Source organism: Pelophylax lessonae, assembly GCF_965119305.1.
Source record: "Pelophylax lessonae genome assembly, chromosome: 8".
Classification (NCBI taxonomy): Eukaryota; Metazoa; Chordata; class Amphibia; order Anura; family Ranidae; genus Pelophylax; species Pelophylax lessonae.
The window spans coordinates 107,406,466-107,428,552 of NC_138775.1; the positions used below are offsets into that span (position 1 = coordinate 107,406,466).

General features: G+C 43.1%; 1 protein-coding gene across 2 annotated transcripts in view; it reads right to left on the reverse strand.

Annotated features, from left to right (window-relative positions):
- The window catches only part of SGSM3 (small G protein signaling modulator 3), a 335,727-nt gene extending 315,077 nt beyond the window's left edge, over window positions 1-20,650 (reverse strand). For both annotated transcript variants that reach the window (XM_082265578.1, XM_082265577.1), the window contains exons 1-4: window positions 20,466-20,650; window positions 12,991-13,076; window positions 12,815-12,881; window positions 12,434-12,642 (exon numbers count right to left, since the gene is read on the reverse strand). In XM_082265578.1, coding sequence (XP_082121704.1) covers window positions 12,434-12,642; window positions 12,815-12,881; window positions 12,991-13,076; window positions 20,466-20,472 — 369 coding nt within the window. In that variant the 5' untranslated portion in view covers window positions 20,473-20,650. The remainder of the gene's footprint in view (window positions 1-12,433; window positions 12,643-12,814; window positions 12,882-12,990; window positions 13,077-20,465) is intronic.
- Between the last annotated feature and the right edge of the window lie 1,437 nt (window positions 20,651-22,087).

A 22,087-nucleotide genomic window follows, 5' to 3' on the forward strand; every position in this document is an offset into this window, starting at 1 on the left:
GGAAGAGTATTCAGGAGTACTTAAAGCCACAACCAGGTCTGTGGGGGAACTGTTATCCAGGGAGTCGATTATTGTAATTTAAAATTAATGGGACGCTCGCCCTTTAAAACAGCGGTTCCCACGGACCCCCACCACAACTTGCACTACCTGTGGAGCCCCTTCAGAGACGGTAATAGCCACAAGAGAAAAAGGTTTTAACATGATAATGCCCGAGAAAACAGTAAAAATCCCCCACAGTGTCAGTGTTTTCCACACGCTGCTCAGTGAAAAGGAGAGGAGGGAGGAAGTGACCTCCCCCTTAGAGGCCTATGCCCGCCCTGAGCCACAAAAAAAATGGTGCCTAATGAAAGTCAATGGGAGGAATCACATGCAAAATGGCTGCCGCCCTTACTAGGCTTTTGCCCACACCCAAGATGGTGCCCGATCGGCACCAGAACAGGGAGCTAAAATGGCTGCTTCCCTTACAATGAGCCCAGCCAGCCTGTCCTCACTAAAGATGGCGGCAGCTCTAAACGACACTAAATAAAGCACACAAGCACTATCTGGCCACCACAGGGAACCCCAGAGAGAACCCCTGGACGCTATAGAGCCCCTCAGGTATAGCAAGTGCACCACACAGCGCCCTCAGCAGGGCCAGGGAGGGAGGAAAACTTACCACGCTGGCCAGAAGGGGGATATCACAGAAGCCACCAGTACTGCCATCCCCTAAGAGTGGGCCCACAGAACCCCCCTACAGGTCCTAGTCCCAGGGACAAGGGGGTAGTAGTACTCACCAATCCAGAGAATGCAGGCACCGATCCAATACGGGAGATATCCCACCCTGAGTGGGGGTGCTGTCAGCCAAGGAGGGATGCTAGCTACACACGGTCATTCCGGAGTTGAGACACCCCCGGCGAAGATGGACCTCCGCAGGCTCGTCCCCATCCCGAGGGGCACTGTCGCTGCGAGGCCTGGGCGCACGAGTGACTTGCGACGCTCGTTGGCAAGCTGGGACTCCATAAGGATCTATATTATCCAGTGTAAGGCCCAGCTCTGCAGTCGCTTGTAGTCCTCCTGGAAATTCCCTGACTAACGATAGGGAGAGAAATAAAAAGCTATTTTCAAAAGAAAAAAAAATATTTTAAGAAAAAAACAAAGGAACTGAGACACTAGGTCCCAGCAGGAAAGAGCTAGCCTACTCCTGATGCTAGGCAGCAAAAAACTTAGGAACAGTGATAACTGGATCAGGATAATGGCTGGGGCACAGCACCCTAGAGGTGTGTCTAAGTATAGAAAGTTTTTTATTAACATTTCAAACTGCCTAGCTTACTCCTGCAGAGGGCGCCATTACCCACTAGTGAAGGCTGACTGAACGGGCGGCGACTGTCAGAGGACGTAAGAGAAAAAGGACTAGTTTTTTTTTCCTACTAAAATTAATACTACATTTTAAAACCCAATTCAAGTTATTTATTTTTTAATATGTTCCCTGAAAAAAGTTCCTTACTGCCTTTTTGCTCTGATCCATACTAGTTCTCTTTTGGGCTGAAAATACCACCCACTCGGCATCAACCCATTTTCTTTGAACATAGGATGTACAGTGGATATAGAAAAGAACCACCCCCTTTAAAATAATCACATTTTGTTGCTTTGCAGTCTCAAATGAAGACAGACACAGTTTTTGTTTTATCCAGTTGTATTTTCTGTATTTGGTTGAACCACCTTTTGCTTTAATTACATCCTTTAGTCTGTTGGAATATGTCTCTACTAACTTTGCACATCTAGACTTTGCAATATTTGCCCACTTTTTTGCAGAACTGCTCAAGTTCAGTTATATTTAATGGTGACCATTTGTGGACTGCAGTCTTCAAGTCATTGCACAGATTTTCAATGGGGTTTGAGAGGTGGCATTTTTCTTGCAACCTTCCCATACAAGCCACATTTTGGAGAATTTTTGATATTTTTGTCACATGCACACAATGACCACTCTGTCTTAAGTTCCTGCAACTGCTTAAGAGGTACTGTAGGCCTCTTTCATTCAGTTTGGAACGATGTCCTGATCCAGGAAGGGTCTGTGTTGTATCAAATACCTTCCACTTTTCAAAAATAGGCTTCACTGTTGCTAGGCCAGGGGTGTCAAACTCAATTTAATCGCGGGCCGCATCAGCATTATGGTTGCCCTCAAAGGGCCAGTTATATCTGCAGGATTAGATGTCCAGAGCACCCCATGCCCCCTTACATGAGATGTCAAGAACCCCCCAACCATCAGTAGTCAAAAGTTACCCACCCTTCCTTACATCACAATGCACCCCTTACCTTGTGAAGCTGTCAGGAAGAAGATGTGGGTGGATCTGGGAAGAAATGCAGGGTCTGGAGGAGAATCAGAGGAGGGCTGGAGTCAGCTTCCAGAGTCTGCCTGAATGCTGAGACCAGGGGAGGCAAAGGCAAGGTAGTGTTGGGGCTGCACAGAGGTGCAGGATCTGTAGGAGGAGTTCTGCCCTACTCTCTGCTGCGAATTGCTGAGAAAGGGAGGGGGTGGGCAAAGACGAGCCTTTCTGCAGCTGCACAGAATCTGGCAAAGAAGTTCTGTCCTCTCTGCTGCCGACTACAGAGACAAGGTGGGGGCAGAGACAAGGGGGGTGCCGCAGCTGCAGGGGAGGCGCAAGGGTCACATGAAATGGCATGGGGGGGGGGCATTCGTTTTGACACCTGTGTTCTAGGCATTGATAAAGCCTTTGACATTTTCTGACTTGTGCCTGTCCACAACTTTATCCCAGAGACCTTTTGACAGTGCCTTGCCACCCACAGTTGATTGTTTGCTTCAATTCCACTACTGGGGACTGAAATGATCCAGGAAAGCCTTTTTTATGCTGAGCTAATAAAAATGAACACAGCTGATCACAGTTGAAAGTCAAATGGCTTTGTTGGCCACTGGAAAGGTGATCAGCTACACCTGATTGAGTTTACAAGTCATTTTTAGGGGGGGGGTAATTGTTTTTCCAACTCAGTGATTCTCTTTTTGAATTTTGTTTATTTTTTCTAACAGTAAATACTGCTGGATAAAACAAAAACTGTAAAAAAAGTTTAAAGATCTATCAGCGCAATAAATGTACAATATCAAAAATAAATCTGTGATAAAGCTGCAAACACTAAATTGTGATCCCACTACACTAAAAAGCAAACACATCCAAGGTAAATGTGTTGTGCTAAATCATAAAATGCATAATGACCGCGCTCTGCGACTGACTGCGACCGACGTGCTCTGCGACCGACCTCTGCGACTGACTAACCGTGCTCTGCGACTGAGTACCTGGGAGGACTGGTAAGTATCTTAACGACTGGTGAGTATCTTAGCGACTGGTGAGTACCCCAGGTTTAGTACCAGGGGAGATAGAGGTAGTGTAAGTAAGGAATAGCAGGTCGTTACTAATTATCCCCATAGAGTAGAGGGTAATAATGTCCGACAGGATTGGTGATGCCACTCAGTGCACTTCTTGCTCCATGTATGCGTTCCTTGATGAACCAATCGAGGGCGAATACTGCTGTGCAAGATGTGTGCGACTTGTTTCTCTGGAAGCCCAGATCCTGGATCTAGAAAACATAGTGGCAACACTGCGTAGCATCAACAACCTGGAAAGGAGCTTGGACAATACCCATCAAGCGCTGGCAGGGACAAGCATAGAGGTGGGAGGAGAAGAGGAGACGCAGGCTAGGCAACTAGGCATCAGAGGTATGCAGTTGGGTGACCATTAGGAATGGTAGAGGGAGGAGTGCCAGTCCTGAGTTGGTACACCCTAACAAATTTGCCAAGTTGCAGGTTGAGGGGGATATCAGCTCAGGGGTGGCAGTGCTGGAGCAGGCGCCCTCCCCCAGCTGCCAGGGGAGTGGCGGTTGCAGGAAGAAGGGGGGCCGAGATTCAGGAAAGGTTAGACAGGTTGTGGTAGTGGGGGACTCAATCATCAAGAGGACAGAGGGCAATCAGTCGAAAACATTGTGGTAGCCGGACAGTATGTTGTTTACCGGGCGCTCGAGTTCGGCACATCGCGGATCGGGTAGACAGATTATTGGGCGGGGCTAGGGATGACCCAGCGGTCATGGAGCATGTGGGCACTAATGAACAAGAGGAAGGTGGAGGATCCCAAAGAACGATTTCAGGGAATAGATTGAGGAATAGGACCTCCAAGGTGGTTTTCTCTGAAATACTGCCGGTACCTCGAGCCACACAGGAGAGACAGAAGGAGATTAGGGAACATGGCAAGTGGCTGAGGAATTGGTGTAGGAAGGAGGGGTTTGGGTTCCTGGAGAACTGGGCTGACTTCTCAGTCGGCTACCGGCTCTTTAGTAAGGATGGGCTGCACCTTAATGGGGATGGTACAGCTATTTTGGAGAGAAAGATGGCCACCAAGTTGGAGGGGCTTTTAAACTAGGAGACGGGGGGAGGGCTCAGAAGTAGTCAGTCAGGAGGGAGCAAAGGACAGAAGGCAGTATTAGAGTCAGCAGTGACAGTAGTTCCATAACGTCAATTGGGGGGTCTGTGCGGGAAAACCTCAGACCAAACAGGAATAAAAATAATCACCATTCACTATCAACTTCCACAAAACTAAGAGGGGTATATGCAAATGCCAGGAGCCTAGCTAATAAAATGGATGAGTTGGAATTGTTAGCACATGAGGAGGACATAGACCTTGTGGGAATAGCGGAAACTTGGTTCGACCCCTCACATGACTGGCTGGCCAATATCCAAGGGTATTCGGTGTACCAGAAGGACAGGGTAGGAAAAAGAGGGGAAGGGGTATGTCTCTATGTCAAGAATAATGTAAGGGTGATAGAGAGGAGTGATATTATGGAAGGGATAAGTATGGAGTTAGAATCCGTGTAGGTAGAACTCCATAGGGAAGAAGAAAAGTAATTGTGGGGGTTTGCTATAGGCCACCCAACCAAAGGGAGGAGGTAGAGCAGGAATTTATAGCACTGTTGGGTAAAGTGGCAAAACTGGGATCAGTCATCATATTGGGGAACTTCAATTATCCCGACATTGACTGGGAAGAGGGGACTACACACTCACAGAAGGCCCGTCTATTCATGAAAACCTTACAGGACAACTACATGTCTTAGTTGGTGGATTCTCCTACTAGAGAAAATGTAGTCCTGGATCTATTGATCACTAATGACCCAGACCTAATCTCGGAGGTAGGAGTCCAGGACAACCTGGGCTCTAGCGATCACAGGATGATCACATTTAGCGTAAATAACAATATAACAAGGCAAGTGGGGAACATAAGAACCCTAAACTTCAGAAGGGCAAACTTTTCCAAATTGTGCTCAATGATGGAAAGGGTAAACTGGGACCAAACCCTGGGAACACTGACCACGGAGGAAAAATGGGAAGGCTTTAGGAACATATTAAACAAATGCATCTCGCAGTGCATTCCTATGGGAAATAAATTTAGAAGAGACAAAGCCAAACCTGGCTGGCTAAACCGTAATGTTAGGGGAAAAAAATGGCCTTCAAGAAATATAAATCAGAGGGCACAGTATCAGCTTTCGAGCAATACAAGGAGGCAAATAAGAAAAGTAAATACGAAATCAAAATGGCCAAAATCAACTTTGAGAGCCAAATAGCGGAGGATAGTAAAAAGAACCCAAAGAAATTCCTTAAATATATCAACAGCAAAAAAACTAGGGCAGAGCATATTGCACACATAATTAACGATGATGGGAGGATGGTTACAGAGGACACTGAAAAAGCAACCGTGCTGAATGCTTTTTTCTCGTCAGTCTTTACACAGGAAAAGGAGGGGTACACTGACCACGACTATATGGTTAGTAGTAATACACAGAACTTGCCGCTATGGCTAACAGAGGGTGAAATCAGGGAAAGGCTGGATAAAATTAACAAAAATAAATCACCAGGCCCGGATGGCGTACATCCGAGAGTACTCAAAGAACTTCGTAAGATTATATCTAGACCACTGTTCCTGATCTTTGCTGACAGTATTATGACAGGAAATGTACCAGGGGATTGGAGGAAAGCTAACGTGATACTGATATTCAAAAAAGGGCAGAGGCATGTCCCGAGAAATTCTAGGCCTGTCAGTCTGACATCGATAGTATGTAAACTTCTGGAGGGGATGATAAGGGACTATATTGTAGAGTTTGCTAAAGACAACAACATCATCAGCAGTAATCAGCATGGGTTTCAAATGGCGTTCTTGTCAAACCAATCTCTTAACATTCTACGAGGAGGTGAGCTGTGAGCTAGATAAAGGGAGACCAGTGGATGTGGTGTACCTGGATTTCACTAAGGCGTTTGATACAGTTCCCCACAAGCGCTTAATTTATAAAATAAGGTCTGCAGGCATCGACCGCAAGGTTTGCTCTTGGATACGGAACTGGCTAAAAGGGCCTGTCCAAAGGGTGGTAATAAATAGTGCATACTCAGACTGGTCTGAGGTGGTAAGTGGGGTCCCCCAAGGCTCAGTCCTGGGACCAACCTTGTTCAATTTATTCATAAACAGCATTGAGGACGGGATCAGTAGTTCTATATCAGTTTTTGCAGATGACACAAAATTAGGCAGGGCAATAACTGCACAGCATGATGCAGATATCCTACAGAATGACCTGGACAAAATAACAGAGTGGGCAACGACACGAGAGACACATGAGGTTTAATGTGAAGTGAAAGGTTTTGCACTTGGGGACTAAAAACATAAAAGCACAATACACTTTTGGGGGGGAACCTTTGGGGGAATCAAAAATGGAGAAAGATCTGGGAGTCTTGGTAGAGGATAGACTAGTCAATAGCGTGCAATGTCAAGCGGCAGCTGCCAAAGCCGGCAGAATATTAGCATGCATAAAGAAAGGGATGTATTCCAGAGAAAAAACTATAATCCCTCCACTTTATAAAACTCTGATCCGACCACATCTGGAGTATTCTGTCCAGTTCTGGTCACCAGTCCTCAGGAGGGATGTGTTGGAGCTGGAGAGAGTCCAGAGAAGGGCAACTAAACTAATTAGGGGATTGGAGGTCCTTAATTATGAAGAGCGTCTGCAATCGCTCTATTTATTCTCCCTGGAGAAGAGACGCCTGAGAGGGGACATGATGGCAATTTATAAATATCTCAATGGTGATCTCAGCATAGAAAAAAAGCTATTCAGTTGAAAGGATTGCATGAGGACTCGAGGGCATGCAATGCGATTAGAGGAGAAGCGTTTTAACCTCAGGAAACGTTGGGGGTTCTTTACTGTTAAGGCTACAAGATTGTGGAATTCTCTACCACAAGAGGTGGATACTGCGGGAAGTATGGTGGCTTTCAAAAGACTCTTAGACTTACACCTCAAGGATCAGAACATTCAGGGGTATGAGAGATGATTACGGCCACACACACCTACACAGGTTGAACTGGATGGACCATTGTCTTTATTCAACCTCACCTACTATGTAACTATGTAATAAATAAATACATGTGATAATATGGTTCAACAATATAAAAAAATGTGAAAAAAGTCCATAAATTCCAAGTAAGTGATAATAGTGCTAGATAAGCCCCTTAGGGTAAATATTATAAAGTCCTCGTGTAAAAACAAATAATAGTGCTGTGATCAAGTCTCCAAGCGAGAGAGGAAAGGGAGTGATGTCTTCAGGGGGGCGGAGCCGTGCTGCGGACATCACTCCCTTTCCGCTCTCGCGTGGAGACTTGTTTGTTTGCCTTGCCTGACTCCATTGAGTGTATTGTGAGTACCCCTTTCTTCAAATAAACGTTTGCTGATTGATTTATAGACAGAGAGCACTAGATTGTGTTTGTTTTCTGCCCTCATATTCATCCGGTTTTATGGATTTATGGGCTTCATGATCCTGGACTCGTCTGAGATATCGTTTTGCTGGCTTAGATCACCCCTGCAGGAGACTGCTGTTTCTGACCCTGGGTGGCAAAGCAACAAAATGTAATTCTTTTAAAGGGGGTTATTATTTTCTTTACACACTGTATTCCCTGTGACTTCCTGTGAAAGCAGCAATCTTCCCATACTCCCATTTTGCAGATGTAAAAAAAGAGTTGAAAGTGCCATACAATGCCTATTGAAGCCAAACAAACTGCTGACTAGGCCTGTGCTTTAAATTCCCACCGGAAAAATACCATCGTAGGTCCAGTTCACTTCTGGTTCGTTCACTGTGTTGCCAGTCAAGCCCCGATGAAGGGGGCAATTAGACCCCCGAAATGCGTTGGATATTTTTTTTTATTTTACCCCTGACCTTTAATGGAATAAAGTTGTATCTGGACCTCTTAGAAGTGGTGTGGCACTTCAATTTTAACTCTTTAAATCACACTACGAGACAAGAAGTCTGTGGAGATCCTCTGGGGTGTAGAAGCTGCATGCCCAGGAACCAAATCATTTACAATTGTAATACTTTAAGATAACAATACCAGTAAAATAAGACTACAGGTCCAGCACTATCTTTTAACTTTCCTCAACCCATTTTCCAGGTGTCACAGGGCAGAAGTGAGAGTGAATCTTCCTAATGATGATACAGGTAAAAAACAAAACAAACTGACATTTTCACTCTTTTCCCATCTCAAACTAAATGAAAAAGGTTTGGCTGGAGCAAAGTTGATTTCCGTGCAACCCGAGGTTGCAGGAAAGAAGTTTGCACCGGCAATTGGACTGACTAAATTAGCTAAACTTATTTAATTCCCTCTTGAAAAGAGGCAATTAAGGGGGGGATAAGTGGCTATATAGTGACTCTGGTATGCAGTGAGAAACTTACCTTGAAATGAAGCCTTCCAGCAGTGCATGCACTGTCATAGCTACAGGCACTTCCATCTTCACCCAGTCTTCATTCCAGGTCAGTGGGCTGCTGAAGCTTGAATGGCTGAGCCGCATTGACGTCACTCCTGCGCATGCGCGTGGGAGACTCATCATGGCACACAGCTCTGAAGGAATGGTACAGGTATGTACAGTAGCTTCTTCAAAGCGCATTCACCGGTGACGTCACCGGCTGCTGCTCGTCTAAATGCAATTTTACCTACAGGTAAGCTTTATTAGAAGCTTACCTGTAGGTAACAATCACAAATGAGAGTTTACTACCAGCTTAAGTTGTTACATCTGCCTGGAGTTTAAAGTGGAACTACACTGCATCTGAGCACCACAAACCAAAATGCTTTTTAATTCATTTTTAATATTCAGAGTAAATACATCCATCAATCAATGTCTCCATGCTTTATTTTGCTGAGAAATAACTTTGAAAAAACACCCTCTAGCATTTCTGGCTGTGGCTATCTTGAGTAAGGGCAGATGATTCATGTAATATTTACTTCCTTGAATCCACCTGCCCTTAGCTCATGCATGTGGGACTGTTTGTTTTTCTGAGAAAACCCCACCACCCCTACTTCCCTCCTGAGGACTCCTGGCATGTAGGACATCATTTGCCAATGTCTGGAAACCAAAGAAATGGGATACATTTTCCTATCTATTTACTGATGGTAGCAGCATAAGGATCACAAATAGTCAATGTTGATTGAGAAAGTGACGTTCCGTCACCTCTAAGGGTAAATCGGGTCTGTATTCATCCGATCCTATCCCCCAAACAGATGGAAAAATAGGACCACCATCCGTCTGGATTTTGTGGGCAGGATCGGATGGCAGCAGACATGTGTCCGCTAACATTCGCTGCTCCATAGGGGAGACTAGAGGGTCTGATAAGATCCACCTGAATAACTGACAGGTGGACCTGATCAGAAAGCCCGTTTGATAGGACCCTTAGGCCCCTTTCACACATGTGTAACGGTAAAGAACCTCGCGATTATGGTGTGTCTAGATAGATAATTATGGATAAATAAATAGATATAAATATAAAGGGTCTATACGATAGCTGCTAGCTGCAAATTAAAGTGCATGTGCCTTTAAATAAATGTGAAACCAGTGTTGCAGCGCTGCTTATAAAATCAACTTACATTAAATACCAAAAATGTGCAAATATATCAATTAGTGCAAATGTGCAAACATGTGCAGATCAAGGATGTGCAAATTTCCCAAAATGCTCAATCACTAATCATATCAAAAATTCATAAAAAATGACCATTACAGTGCTAATAAATTATGGATAATAATAAAGTTCATAAAAAATGTCCATCAAAGTGCTAATAGATAGTAGTGCTCCACTGTGTTGATCAATCAAGGTAAAAGACTATGTGACCTCGCGCTTGTGGTAAATAAATAAATAAAATAAATTGTGTAAGCTGCCTGCTGCAAGAAAAAAGTGCTACAGATGACGCTGTGATTGACCGCGAAACGCGTCTAGCAATTGGCCGAGCGGATAGCCACGTGATTTCCGGCCGGTGAGGCGCACGCTGCGGGAGCAGCTGACCACCGTGCCTAGTACATGCTTTTACATTGTAACATGTTTGTGAGTATTCCCTTTGCTTTTACCTCAATAAACGAAACTATTTAAAATGATCTTCACCATGATAAGCTTCTGTTTTTATGAGGATACCTGGGATTACTAAATCTTGAAAAGGATCTTTTCCGGCATTACTACAACAGCCTCTAAGGATTTCAAGGATAATATGATCAGCATTCCCTGCTTCTGTTTGACCACATTGTGGTAAGTAGATTTGCACAGGGGGCAACCCCACAAGCAGCACGGAACAAGCACCAAGCACTTTTTCGATTTTAAAAGGACTGTTGTATGGACATTTATGATGCACTTTGTTTGCACTTTATAATGTGATATATTTTAACACTTTTTTCAGCACAGTTTCTGCACAGCATATATTTTTTGCACAGTATTAATTTTCTGCATACTTTTTAATTATTTAACTTGATATGCACTGGTTGTTTTATATTTAAATTATTGAACACAGGCATTTTTAAGCAGCGCTGCAACCACTGACTGACACAGATCAATCAAGGTGCTCACCCCCTTGTGGTAATCTACTCACCACAAAACGCTCGGTCAGCAGCAGTTCAATCATAAAATGACAGCTTGCCTCGCCAGCTTGGTCACAGTGATTCTGTTGGAATGGATCCATTGTGTGGTCCTTGATACATACTAATGTGACAGTGCAGTTAGCTATGATGGGGTACGTCACCCAGGATTTTCACCCAGACAGGTTGAGGGGCTCCAGGATCATCAAAAATATGAATTTTTGATATTAGTGATTGAGCATTTTGGGAAATTTGCACATCCTTGATCTGCAAGTTTGCACATTTGCACTAATTGATATATTTGCACATTTTTGGTATTTAATGTAAGTTGATTTTATAAGCAGCGCTGCAACACTGGTTTCACACCCTTTTACACATGCAGACTGTTCATTTCATCAGTTCAGTCACGTTTTTTCAAAGAAAAAACGGATCAAGTTTACATCAGTTTTCATCAGTTTACCATCAGTTGCTCATCAGTATTTTTTTTACATCCACTACCAATGCCAAAACTGATGCAAAAATGGATGGTTTGTCCGTTTACATCAGTTTTTCGTCCGTTCCGTTTTTTTAAAGCAACAAAAATAGGGCTTTGATCGGTTTAAAAAAAAACAGATGTTGACGAAAGCGAATGTAAACTGATGTAAATGGATGATCATCCATTTATATCTGTTTTTCTATAGAGATACATTGATGTCTGTTTTTCATCCGTCAACAGATGGATGAAAAACGAACAAACGGTCTGTATGTGTGAAAGCAGCCTTAGAACTCCTTTATCCTCTGTTAAAGATTCTTTGAAGATAAATCAAGCAATGGGAGTGTGCAAAAGTCAATGCAAAGGCCCCTTTCACACATGCAGATAGATCATTTTATCCGTTCAAGCACGTTTTTTCAAAGAAAAAAACTAAGTTTACATCAGTTTCTCATGAGCTGCTCATCAGTTTGTTTCTACATCAGTTTTTTTACATCCACTACAAATGCAAAACAGATGCAAAAACAGACCGTTTGGGTCCTTTCACACGAGATTTCTGTTTGTTTCATCAGTTCAGTCACATTTTTTTTTTTTTTAAGAAAAAACAGATCAGTTTATAATAACAAAAATAGGGCTTTGATCCGTTTAAAAGAACATATGTTGACGAATGCAGATGTAAGCTGATGTAAATAGATAATCATTAACTTACTTCCATAATGATGCATCGATGTCTATTTTTCATCCGCAAACGCATGAATGAAAAACGGACAAACGAAATGCCTGTGTGAAAGGGGCCTCAGAAAAAATTAGTGTGTATCTTTACATAATAAATAATAATCGCAAAAACACATTTTTGGCAGTTGGATTAAACCTGACTGCTATCTAATGTCTATAGGCAGACAGCAGTTTTACATTATTTTCATATTTCCACTTGGAGAGGACTGTGGAATCATGAAGGGAAGCAGTGCTATCCTTGGAAAGCTGTAGGATTAGCATGTTACAGGATTTAAATTGATTCAAGCTGCTAAAGACAAGTTGACACTTTTGCTTCAAGCACTTGTGTACCTGTTGCCTCATACTGTGAGGAATTCCAGCTAGTACAAGGGAGCGCAGTTTGTCAGAATGAGGGAGTGTCACATCTATCTTATCCCATGTTAGGTCTCCTACGTCATGGTTGTGGGTAAACTCTAGGTGGGCTTGCCACTTTAGCCTCTGCTGGGGGTCTTCTGTCAGTGGTATACCCAATAGCTTACTTGAATTAGGTTCTGCACCATCTGCAATATGGAACACAAAAAAAAAAAAGAGAAAAAAAAAGGAGAAAACACAAATGAATGTATTCGGTAGCAGAGTAACAAATTTAGGGATTAATAGATAGATATGGAGGCTTCAGACATTAGGATAAGGTTTTCCTAAAACCCATTTTAAAAAGAAAATCGTCATAATTACCTTCTTTATCCACTCTGAATCCAAACTCATCATAGCGGAACTCTGGCTGCTCTACAGATTGCTCCTTCTGTAATTCACATAGGGAGACAAAGATATGCATAAAAAAACTCAATATTTAAGCAAATGTTTTCAGAACTACAAATATGCAAGTGTTCTAAAGGTGTATTTGTTCTTACCTGTGTGTATTTTGCAAGTATGTCCTGTGGCCACATGCTTGGTGTCAAAGCAGAGAAAGGGCCACCCGGGGATGGGGTGTAACTTCCTAAAGGAAAAGAAAATATATATATATATACTGTAATATATAATATACACAAACACACACACACACACACACACGTACACAATCAGTATATTTGAATATAGCGAATAAGTATTTATTTTGTGTTTTAAAATGATTATTTTTTGCAACGAAGGGGCACTGTGATGGGTTCTCACGCTGAACCGCCCTATCCTAATGCTTTTCTGACGTAGGTTGAAGAGAAATATGTGTATCAGCAACAATTATGAAACAATATTGTGTCATATGGATGAGGTTTCTGAAAGATGTTTTTGCTATTTAGCAGGATGACCTTGACACTTTTCTTTTGTTTCACCATTTGAATTCGGTGGTTCCCAACCTCCAATTTAATATCATATATGATCGGCCTTCTATCTAATTTCTGGACATCAGGGTATACCAGCAGGATGGCTGTCTCTATAGTGATTCAGTTATTTAACCCTTTCGCTGCCAGGGCCTTGCTCTCTACTTTTAAACTCAGCTGGCAAGAGCATTTCTAAAACTTTTCCTTTGCTTTTTATTTTTCACTTATAGCTTACAGCAGGGCTTGACAAATTTGCTTGGAATCTAGGAGCCCTTTTTTTTTTTTTCGCGCATGCCGAATGGTCGGCTTCTGTCGGACTGGCTGCCATACACACGGGCTGAATGACGGCCAGTTTTTATTGAACGGCTGGATGTTGCCTGGCATTCAGCCAGTGTGTACTTGGCTTGATGGTGTGATGGGCAGTAGCTCACTAGGGAAGGACAGTGCAGCAAGGTGGGGGTCGATAGGAGATCCAGTAACTCATACCACCTTTGGCCCCTTTCATACAGGCACCACCTCCAAGCGGAATCCGATTGCTCAGCGGGGATTTCTCCGCTAATCCCAGCTGAGCAGGCGGATGACAGGTCCTGTCCGCTCAACTATGCAGAGGGAACTCTAACACAGTCCCATTCGTCTCTAAGGAGAACTGGATGGAAATGGACTGCCTGTTCATTTCCATCCGATGCCATCTGATTTGATCCGCCGGACAGATGGAAAATAGGACCACCATTCATCTGTTTTTGGCAAACAGGATCATATGGCGGCGGTGGTCAGCGAACATCTGTTGCTCCATAGAGGAGACTGAAGGGTCCGATCAGGTCTGCCTGAAAAACTGACAGGCGGACCTAATCCGACAGCCCGTGTGAAAGGGGCTTTCGGCTGTGTGGCATGACTGGAAGAGAACGAAAAAATAATAAAAATTTATTTTCATGAAAAAAAAAAATATTAATAAAAAACGGTTTCCATCTTTGTGTGGTTGTAAATGGAACGGAGGCCGTTCAAACCAGCTGCCCCACATTCCCTGTCCACTGACCGGTAAGGACAGGGCGCCAGATCAAGCCCGTAACACCTTCAACCTCTTCTCTTTGAAAAGAGATGGGCGGGCAGTCAGGGGAAACCCACAGCGCCGCCAGTGACTACTTGTTGCAGCCCTGGTCACCACAAGAGGGCGCCAGTTCCCCAATGTAAGCGTTTCTCTCCAGCAGGCCGCAAAGCCATGGCCTCAATTACCAGCTGGCATGGCATCTTAGTCCACACACCCGCGGGCAGGGGACGCACATTGAGAGAAAACCTGCCGCAGTATAGCCCAGGTGCCAGGCCTCTAATTCTAGTCGCCAATGCGACCTGGTGCCTGGCGTATGTCAAGCCCAATACACTAAAATCATTATAAGCAGATAAAAACACAGCATATTTTACAAAATTCCTACTAAATATAAAAGCTTAACCTGTATTGAATTATTAAATAACAAATATTTGTAACTTTTAAATTGCGCCTTTTTACGAAATGGTGAAAATCGAACAGATGCAAAAATGTAAATATCCAAATTTCTCTAAATCTGAAGGTTTTCATTTTTCCCTTACAGCTTTCAGTATTTGTCAAAGACCCCCTACCCAACCATATCTTATTTTCTAAAAAAGCATATGACCTCTATAAAAAAAAAAAAAGAAGAAGGTGCTACTTATTTTTAAGGCCCCCGTGGTATTTGCATAAATGTTTATCAAAACAATATTTTTGCTAAAAATACACTAAAATCATTATTAGCAGACAAAAAACCCAACAGATTTGAAAAAATTCCTGCTAGATTCCTACTAAATATAAAAGCTTTAAGTGGTTGTACAGTCCGAAGGTTTTTTTTTATCTTGCATTCTATGCCCCCCTCAGCCCCATCTAGATCTCTCTCTCTCCCTCTTCATTGGCTAAGACAGTAGCAGAGCATCATTGGCTCCCGCTGCTCTCAAATAAAGTCAGTGAGCCAATGAGGAGAGACCAGTAGAATAAGAAGGAGGGGCTACTAATTTTTACGACCCTGCGATTTTGCCCCAAACCAAGCCACACACCCTCAACATGGGGAAGTGGGTGCTTTGGGACTCTACACCCCCTCACCCCAAAGCACCCTGTAACCATGTTGATGGGGTCAAGGTTCTCTTCCCGACAACCCTGGGTGGTGGTTGTGGGGGTCTGCGGGTAGGGGGCCTATCAGAATCTAAAAGCCTCCTTTTACAAGAGGGCCCCCAGAACCCCCCCCCCCCCCCACCACCACCCCATGTGAATGAGCATGAAGAGAAAAAGAGTGGGCAAATATTGCAAAGTCTAGATGTGCAAAGATAGTGGAGACATATCCAAACAGACAAAAGGCTGTAATTAAAGCAAAAGATGGTTTAACAAAACACTGACAAAAGGGGGTGATCCTTTTTCCAACTCTGTGATTCTGTTTTTGAATTTCTTTTTTCTGACATATGGTGTCATAGCTTTCACTTGGAGGTTATAAGGTGCACTAAGTAAATACAGCTGGATAAAACAAAAACTGTGTGTCTTCATTTCAGACTGCAAAGCAACAAAATGTGATCATTTTAAAAAGGAGGGTGAATCTTTACTATAGCCCCTGTATATTGACTAAACGATTATAATATCAAAGTGATTAGGGTGTGGATATCTTCCTGCAGCATGCTTTTACTGTAGATAACAAAAATTTTATGTGCACACAAAAGGAATTTTAGAAAAAATAAAGCCTAGTACACACGGCTGAATGTTGGTCAGCATCATCCAGTTCAATAGAAATGGGACAACATTTCCCCCGTGTGTACTGGAGTTGGTCTGACAGAAGCCGGGCTTTCAGGTGGCATCTGTAGAAGGGGCATAAAAAAAAAGGTTCTGCCGAAGTGACCAAAGTGTTCTGGTGGGGGGCCACCCCCCTGTCAGAACACAATAGAACAGCAGGTGAGATCACTGTTTTACTTGTTTATTTGCAGTTTTCTCTTGCCTGCAACCCTTCAAAAGTGCACATTTGTGATAAAATCATTATGCATCTGTGAGGAGTACAGAGGAGGGAGAGGATTGTACTGACAGCTCTTATACACTGTGTGAGAGCCGATTGGAGAAAAAGGGACACACACCCCTCCACATAGGCAGAGTAGTTCGAACTAATGAACATGCAGAGCAGTATTCTGAATAGACAAGCTCTGTGCTTATCTCCCTCCCGGACGCAAATTTTATCTCATATGTCAGGAAAACTGCTCATAAGTGACTGAGGAACAGAGGAATGAAGCACCAGAGAGAAATGACACTTTGAGCTTTGGAGAGAGATACGTAAACACTGCAGATATATGTGCTTAGTTCAAATTCCATTACAACAACTTTAAGAGTCCCTAAATAAAACCAAACTGATAAGAGGCACAGAGGAGTTCAGCTACGAGGAAAGATAAGAGGAATTGAACCTAAGGGCCGTACATACTTGACGAAAATCGGACGAAATATCCTCCGATTTTTCTCTGTCTTCTCTGCATTCATTACCGTTTTTAGTTGACAGTGCATAAATGTTTACGAAATTACTCGTCCGATTTTTATTTTTTTGGGGACATTTGTTCCTAGACTTCCGGGTTGTCAGCAACTTCAGATCATGCGCGGTCTTTCGTATCCGATTTTTCACGGACGTACTGCATACACATTAAACTAAAATCGGTCATCTGGGGACGGACGAAAAAAATTTTGGTGTTTGTCCCTTTGTTTTTTTTTCGTTGAAAATGTCGGCATCAGCTGCTGAAAGTTGTGTACACACTAGGCGAAAATCGGACGATTTTACCTCGGACGGGAATTTTCGGCAGATTTTCTACTAGTGTTGTACCCCACTTTATTCTCTCTTGAGAAGAGGAGATTAAGGCAGGATATAATCAACTAACAAGTGGCTCATTATAGTGAACTTGGTGTTAAGGTTAAGGTATTCACTTTAAGGGCATCAGAGTAAAAGAGGTTTAATCGCCAAATATGGAAAAGTTTCTTCACAGTAAGAGCTGTGAAAATGTGGAATAGACTTCAAGAGGTGTTTCTGTCCAGCTCAGTAGATTGCTTTAAAAAAGGACTGGATTATTTCCTAAATGTACATAATATCATTGGATACTAACACTTACAGGTAAAGTTAATCCAGGGAATATCCAATTGCCTCTCGGGGAATCAGGAAGGATATTTTTCCCCTGCTGGAGGAAATTGGATCATGCTTTGCTGGGGTTTTTTGCCTTACCTCTGGATAACAGTGGGTATAGGATTGCGTATACAGTTGCTTCTCAAAAAATGTGAATATCATCAAAAAGTAAATTTATTTCAGTATTTCATTTCAAAAAGTGATACTATTATATACATTTATTTCACACAGAGAGATATATTGCAAGTATTTCTTTCTTTTAATTTTGAGGATTATGGCTTCCAGCTAGTGAAAACCCAAAATTCAGTATCTCAGAAAATTAGAAGATTGTGAAAAAGTTTAATATTGTACACTCATGGTGCCACACTCTAATTAGTTAGTTAACGCAAAACACCTGTAAAGGTTTTCTGAGCCTTCAAATTGTCTCTCAGTCTGGTTCAGTAGGTTACGCAATCATGGGGAAGACTGCTGACTAGGGATGATCGAAGGGTTTGGGTCGACCATCGGTTCGACCCGAACATTGACTGTTCGAAATTCAGCCGAATTCCGAACTTTTTGCGGTAAAAGTTAGGAATTCGGCACCAGAACCGCCCAAAATGCAATGGAACAGGAACTGGGCTTTAAAAGCCCGTGATTGGACCAGAAACATGAGTAAAAGCCAATTGAGGGGGCAGGAGTCTGCTAGGAATGTGATTGAAGTGACTAATCAGTAGTGAATACGCCCCCCAGTATATAACATACCCCCGCCAAATCTCTAGCACTGTAATACAGGGGCTGTGGAAGAGAGTGGAAGCAGTTCTGTTACTCCTGCTGCAAAAGTGTCATTTAGCAATTATTAGTGTGAGGAAAGGGATATCTAGTGTAGTTAGGGTACTATATACCACTATAGTTCGATTCAATAATCTAGTTTCTGTAGGGAAAGTGTTAAGTGTCAGGGTGACCGTATTGTAGGGTGAACTGACTCTGACTGCTATGCCAGGGTGACAGAAGTTTTTGGCGTTTATTGGGCGTCTTTGGAGGCAGGCATGACATCTGAACTTGTGTGTGTGTGTGTGTGTGTATGCATATATACCCCTATACAGAAGTTCAGATGTCATGCCTGCCTGCAAAGACGCCCAAAAAATGCCCAATAAACGCCCAGGTGTGACAAGAGCGGAACCTCATCCCTGCGCTAATAAAAATTCTAAGAAAAATTATCTTTTTTTTTTTCTGGTTCTGGACATGCTACAGAGCTGAAACTTCACAGGTTCACTTTTTAGGCCCCCCAGACACTAAATCCAAAGAAATCTCATTTTTTTTTTTTCAATAATTTTTTTAATAATTGTCTCTCTATCAAAAACGACAATTTTTAAGAACTTTTTTTTGTGCGATTAATAGTCCCTGGGGCATGATTCTGGACCCTAGGCACTTTTTAGGGGCATTTATTGGGTTTTAGGGCTTCAAAATGGTGTTTTTTGATTACTGAAGTTCGGGTCCCATTGATTTCAATGTGGTTCTGGAATCCGGACCCGAACATTCGGGAATTTCGGGTGTTCTGGCCGAACCAAACTTTTCAAAAGTTCGATCATCCCTACTGATGACTTGACAGTTGTCCAGAAGACAGTCACTGACACATTGCACAAGAAGGGTAAGTCACAAAAGGTCTTTGCTATAGAAGCTGGCTGTTCACATAGTGCTGTATCTAAGCATATTAATGGGACGTTGATTGAAAAGAAAGAGTGTGGTAAAAAAGGTGCACAAGCAACAGGGATAACAGCAGTCTTGAGAGGATTGTGAAGCAAAGGCCATTCAAGAATATGGGTGAGATTCACAAGGAGTGGACTATGGCTGTTGTCGGTGCTTCAAGAGCCACCACACAATATCCAGAACATGGGCTACAACTGTCGAATCCCTTGTGTCAAGACACTCCTGAACCAGAGATAACGTCAGAAGCGTCTTACCTGGGCGAAAGAGTTCCAAAGTCCTCAAAAGGTACATTTTGTATTTCATTTGGAAATCAAGTTCCCAGAGTCTGGAGGAAGAGTGGAGAGGCACAAAATCAAAGCTGCATGAGGTCCAGTGTGAAGTTTCCACAGCCAGTGATGATTTGGGGGGCCATGTCATCTGCTGGTGTTGGTCCACTTCGTTTTATCAAGTACACAGTCAGTGCAGCCCCATACCAGGAAATTCTAGAGCACTTAATGCTTCCCTCGGCTGACCAGTTTTATGGAGTGGCGGATTTCACTTTCCAGCAGGACTTGGCACCTGCCCACTGCCAAAAGTACCAATACCTGGTTTAATGATCATGGTATCACTAAGCTTGCTTGGCCAGCAAACTCGCCTGACCTAAATCCCATAGAGTATCTATGGGGTATTGTCACAAGGAAGAAGAGAGGCACTAGACTGGACAATGCAGATGAGCCGAAGGCCGCTATCAAAAATATGGGCTTCCCTAACACCTCAGCAGTACCACAGGCTGATCGCCTCCATGCCACGCCGCACTGATGCAGTAATTCATGCAAAAGGAGCCCCAACCAAGTATTGAGTGCATACTATTTTGTACATGGACATACTTTTCAGTAAGCCAACATTTCTGTATTAAAAATCTATTTTTTTTTCTATTGGTCTTATGTAATAGTCTAATTTTCTGAGATACTGAATTTTGGGATTTCACTGAAAGACATACTGACTAAAATTAAAAAGACAAAAATGCTTGAAATATGGGACTCCTGTGTGTACTGAATCTATATAATATATAAATGTCACTTTTAATTGAAATACTGAAATAAATTAACTTTTGGATGATATTCTAATTTTTTGAGATGCACCTCTTTGGGATTGTATGATTTTTTCCCTCCTTTTATTGGCTGAACTAGATGAACTTGTGTCTTTTTTTAACTAGACTATGTAACAATAGACAACAAAAAATGAGTCCCAACCCCCCCCCCCCCTTACCTGACATGGTGCCAGAGTAATGAGTCTTGGATATAAGTGTAGAGTCTCCTTGGGCACAGTACAATTAGCAAAAAATGTTGACAACTATGTAAGCTCAAGAGAGAAGCTGGAAACAATCACGTCTTGCAGCCTTGACATCGGTGTCCTTTCAGAGGTGGATGCTGCCGTCAGGTGCTCAGTGCTGAAAAAAAAGAGAACAATTCAATGCATTCGCAGATTGACATTCCTGCAAAGTCTGAGGATTGTGGTTCTGTATTCAAGATATGTCCCCCAATGTTTGCACCCTAAAGCCTAGTACACACAGGCTGAATGTCAGGCGGCGTTGGCTGGTTCAATGGAAACTGATCGACATTCGGCCCATGTGTACGGCAGCCGGTCCGGCAGGCTTTTGTCACATAGTTACATAGTTAGTGAGGTTGAAAAAAGACATCAGTCCATCCAGTTCAACCTATGATGCTTGTGCGTGTTTGTTGTTAACTGTACATTGTATACCCCTGTATGTTGTGGTCTTTAAGGTGCCCATCTAATAGTTTTTTGAAACTATCAATGCTCCCTGCTGATACGACTGTTTGCGGAAGAGAATTCCACATCCTTACTACTCTGACAGTAAAGAACCCCCTAGGTACTTTAAGGTTAAACTGCCTTTCCTCTAGTTTTAGTGAGTGGCCACGTGTCTTATTGTATTTCCTTTCTCTGAATAGTTCGTTCCTTATGCTAGGGTCGCCAGTACAGTATTTGTACATTGATATCATATCCCCCCTCAAGCGTCTCTTCTCCAGAGAGAATAAGTTCAGTGCTTGTAGTCTTTCCTCATAGCGGATGTCCTCCATTCCCCTAATTATTTTTGTTGCCCTTCTCTGGACTCTTTCCAGTTCCAGCACATCCTTCCTGAGGACCAGTGCCCAGAACTGGACAGCATACTCCAGATGGGGCCGGACCAGAGTCTTGTAGAGAGGGAGAATAATCTCTTTATTTCTGGAGTGAATCCCCTTTTTTATACATCCCAGTATTCTGTTGGCTTCGCTTGCAGCGGCTTGGCATTGCATGCCACTGCCAAGCCTGTTGTCTACCAGTACCCCCAGGTCCTTTTCCATCTTAGATCCACCCAGAGGTTTCCCCCCCCCCCCCCCAGTGAGTAGCTTGCTTTCTGGTTTCTGGCACCCAAGTGCATTACTTTACATTTTTCAACATTAAACCTCATCTGCCATGTAGTTGCCCACCCCATTATTTTGTTCAGGTCCGCTTGTAAGGTTTCCACATCCTGCATAGAAGATATTGGCATGCTTAGTTTAGTATCATCCGCAAATACTGAGATTGTACTAGATATCTCCTCCTCTAGATCATTTATGAATAAATTAAACAGGATTGGCCCCAGGACAGAACCCTGGGGGACCCCACTTTCCACAGCCACCCAATCCGAGTACTCCCCATTAATCACCACCCTTTGAACTCTCACAGAGTCATGATCGCAAAAGGTCTGCCGACTGGCTACTGTTCGGCGATCTCAGCCAATGGCTGAGATCACTGACCGGAGTATTCTGGTTGGGGGTGGGAGGGAGGGCAGTCCCCCTGTCAGAACACAATAGTTTAGAACGGGGAGATCGCTGTACTTGCATTGGATT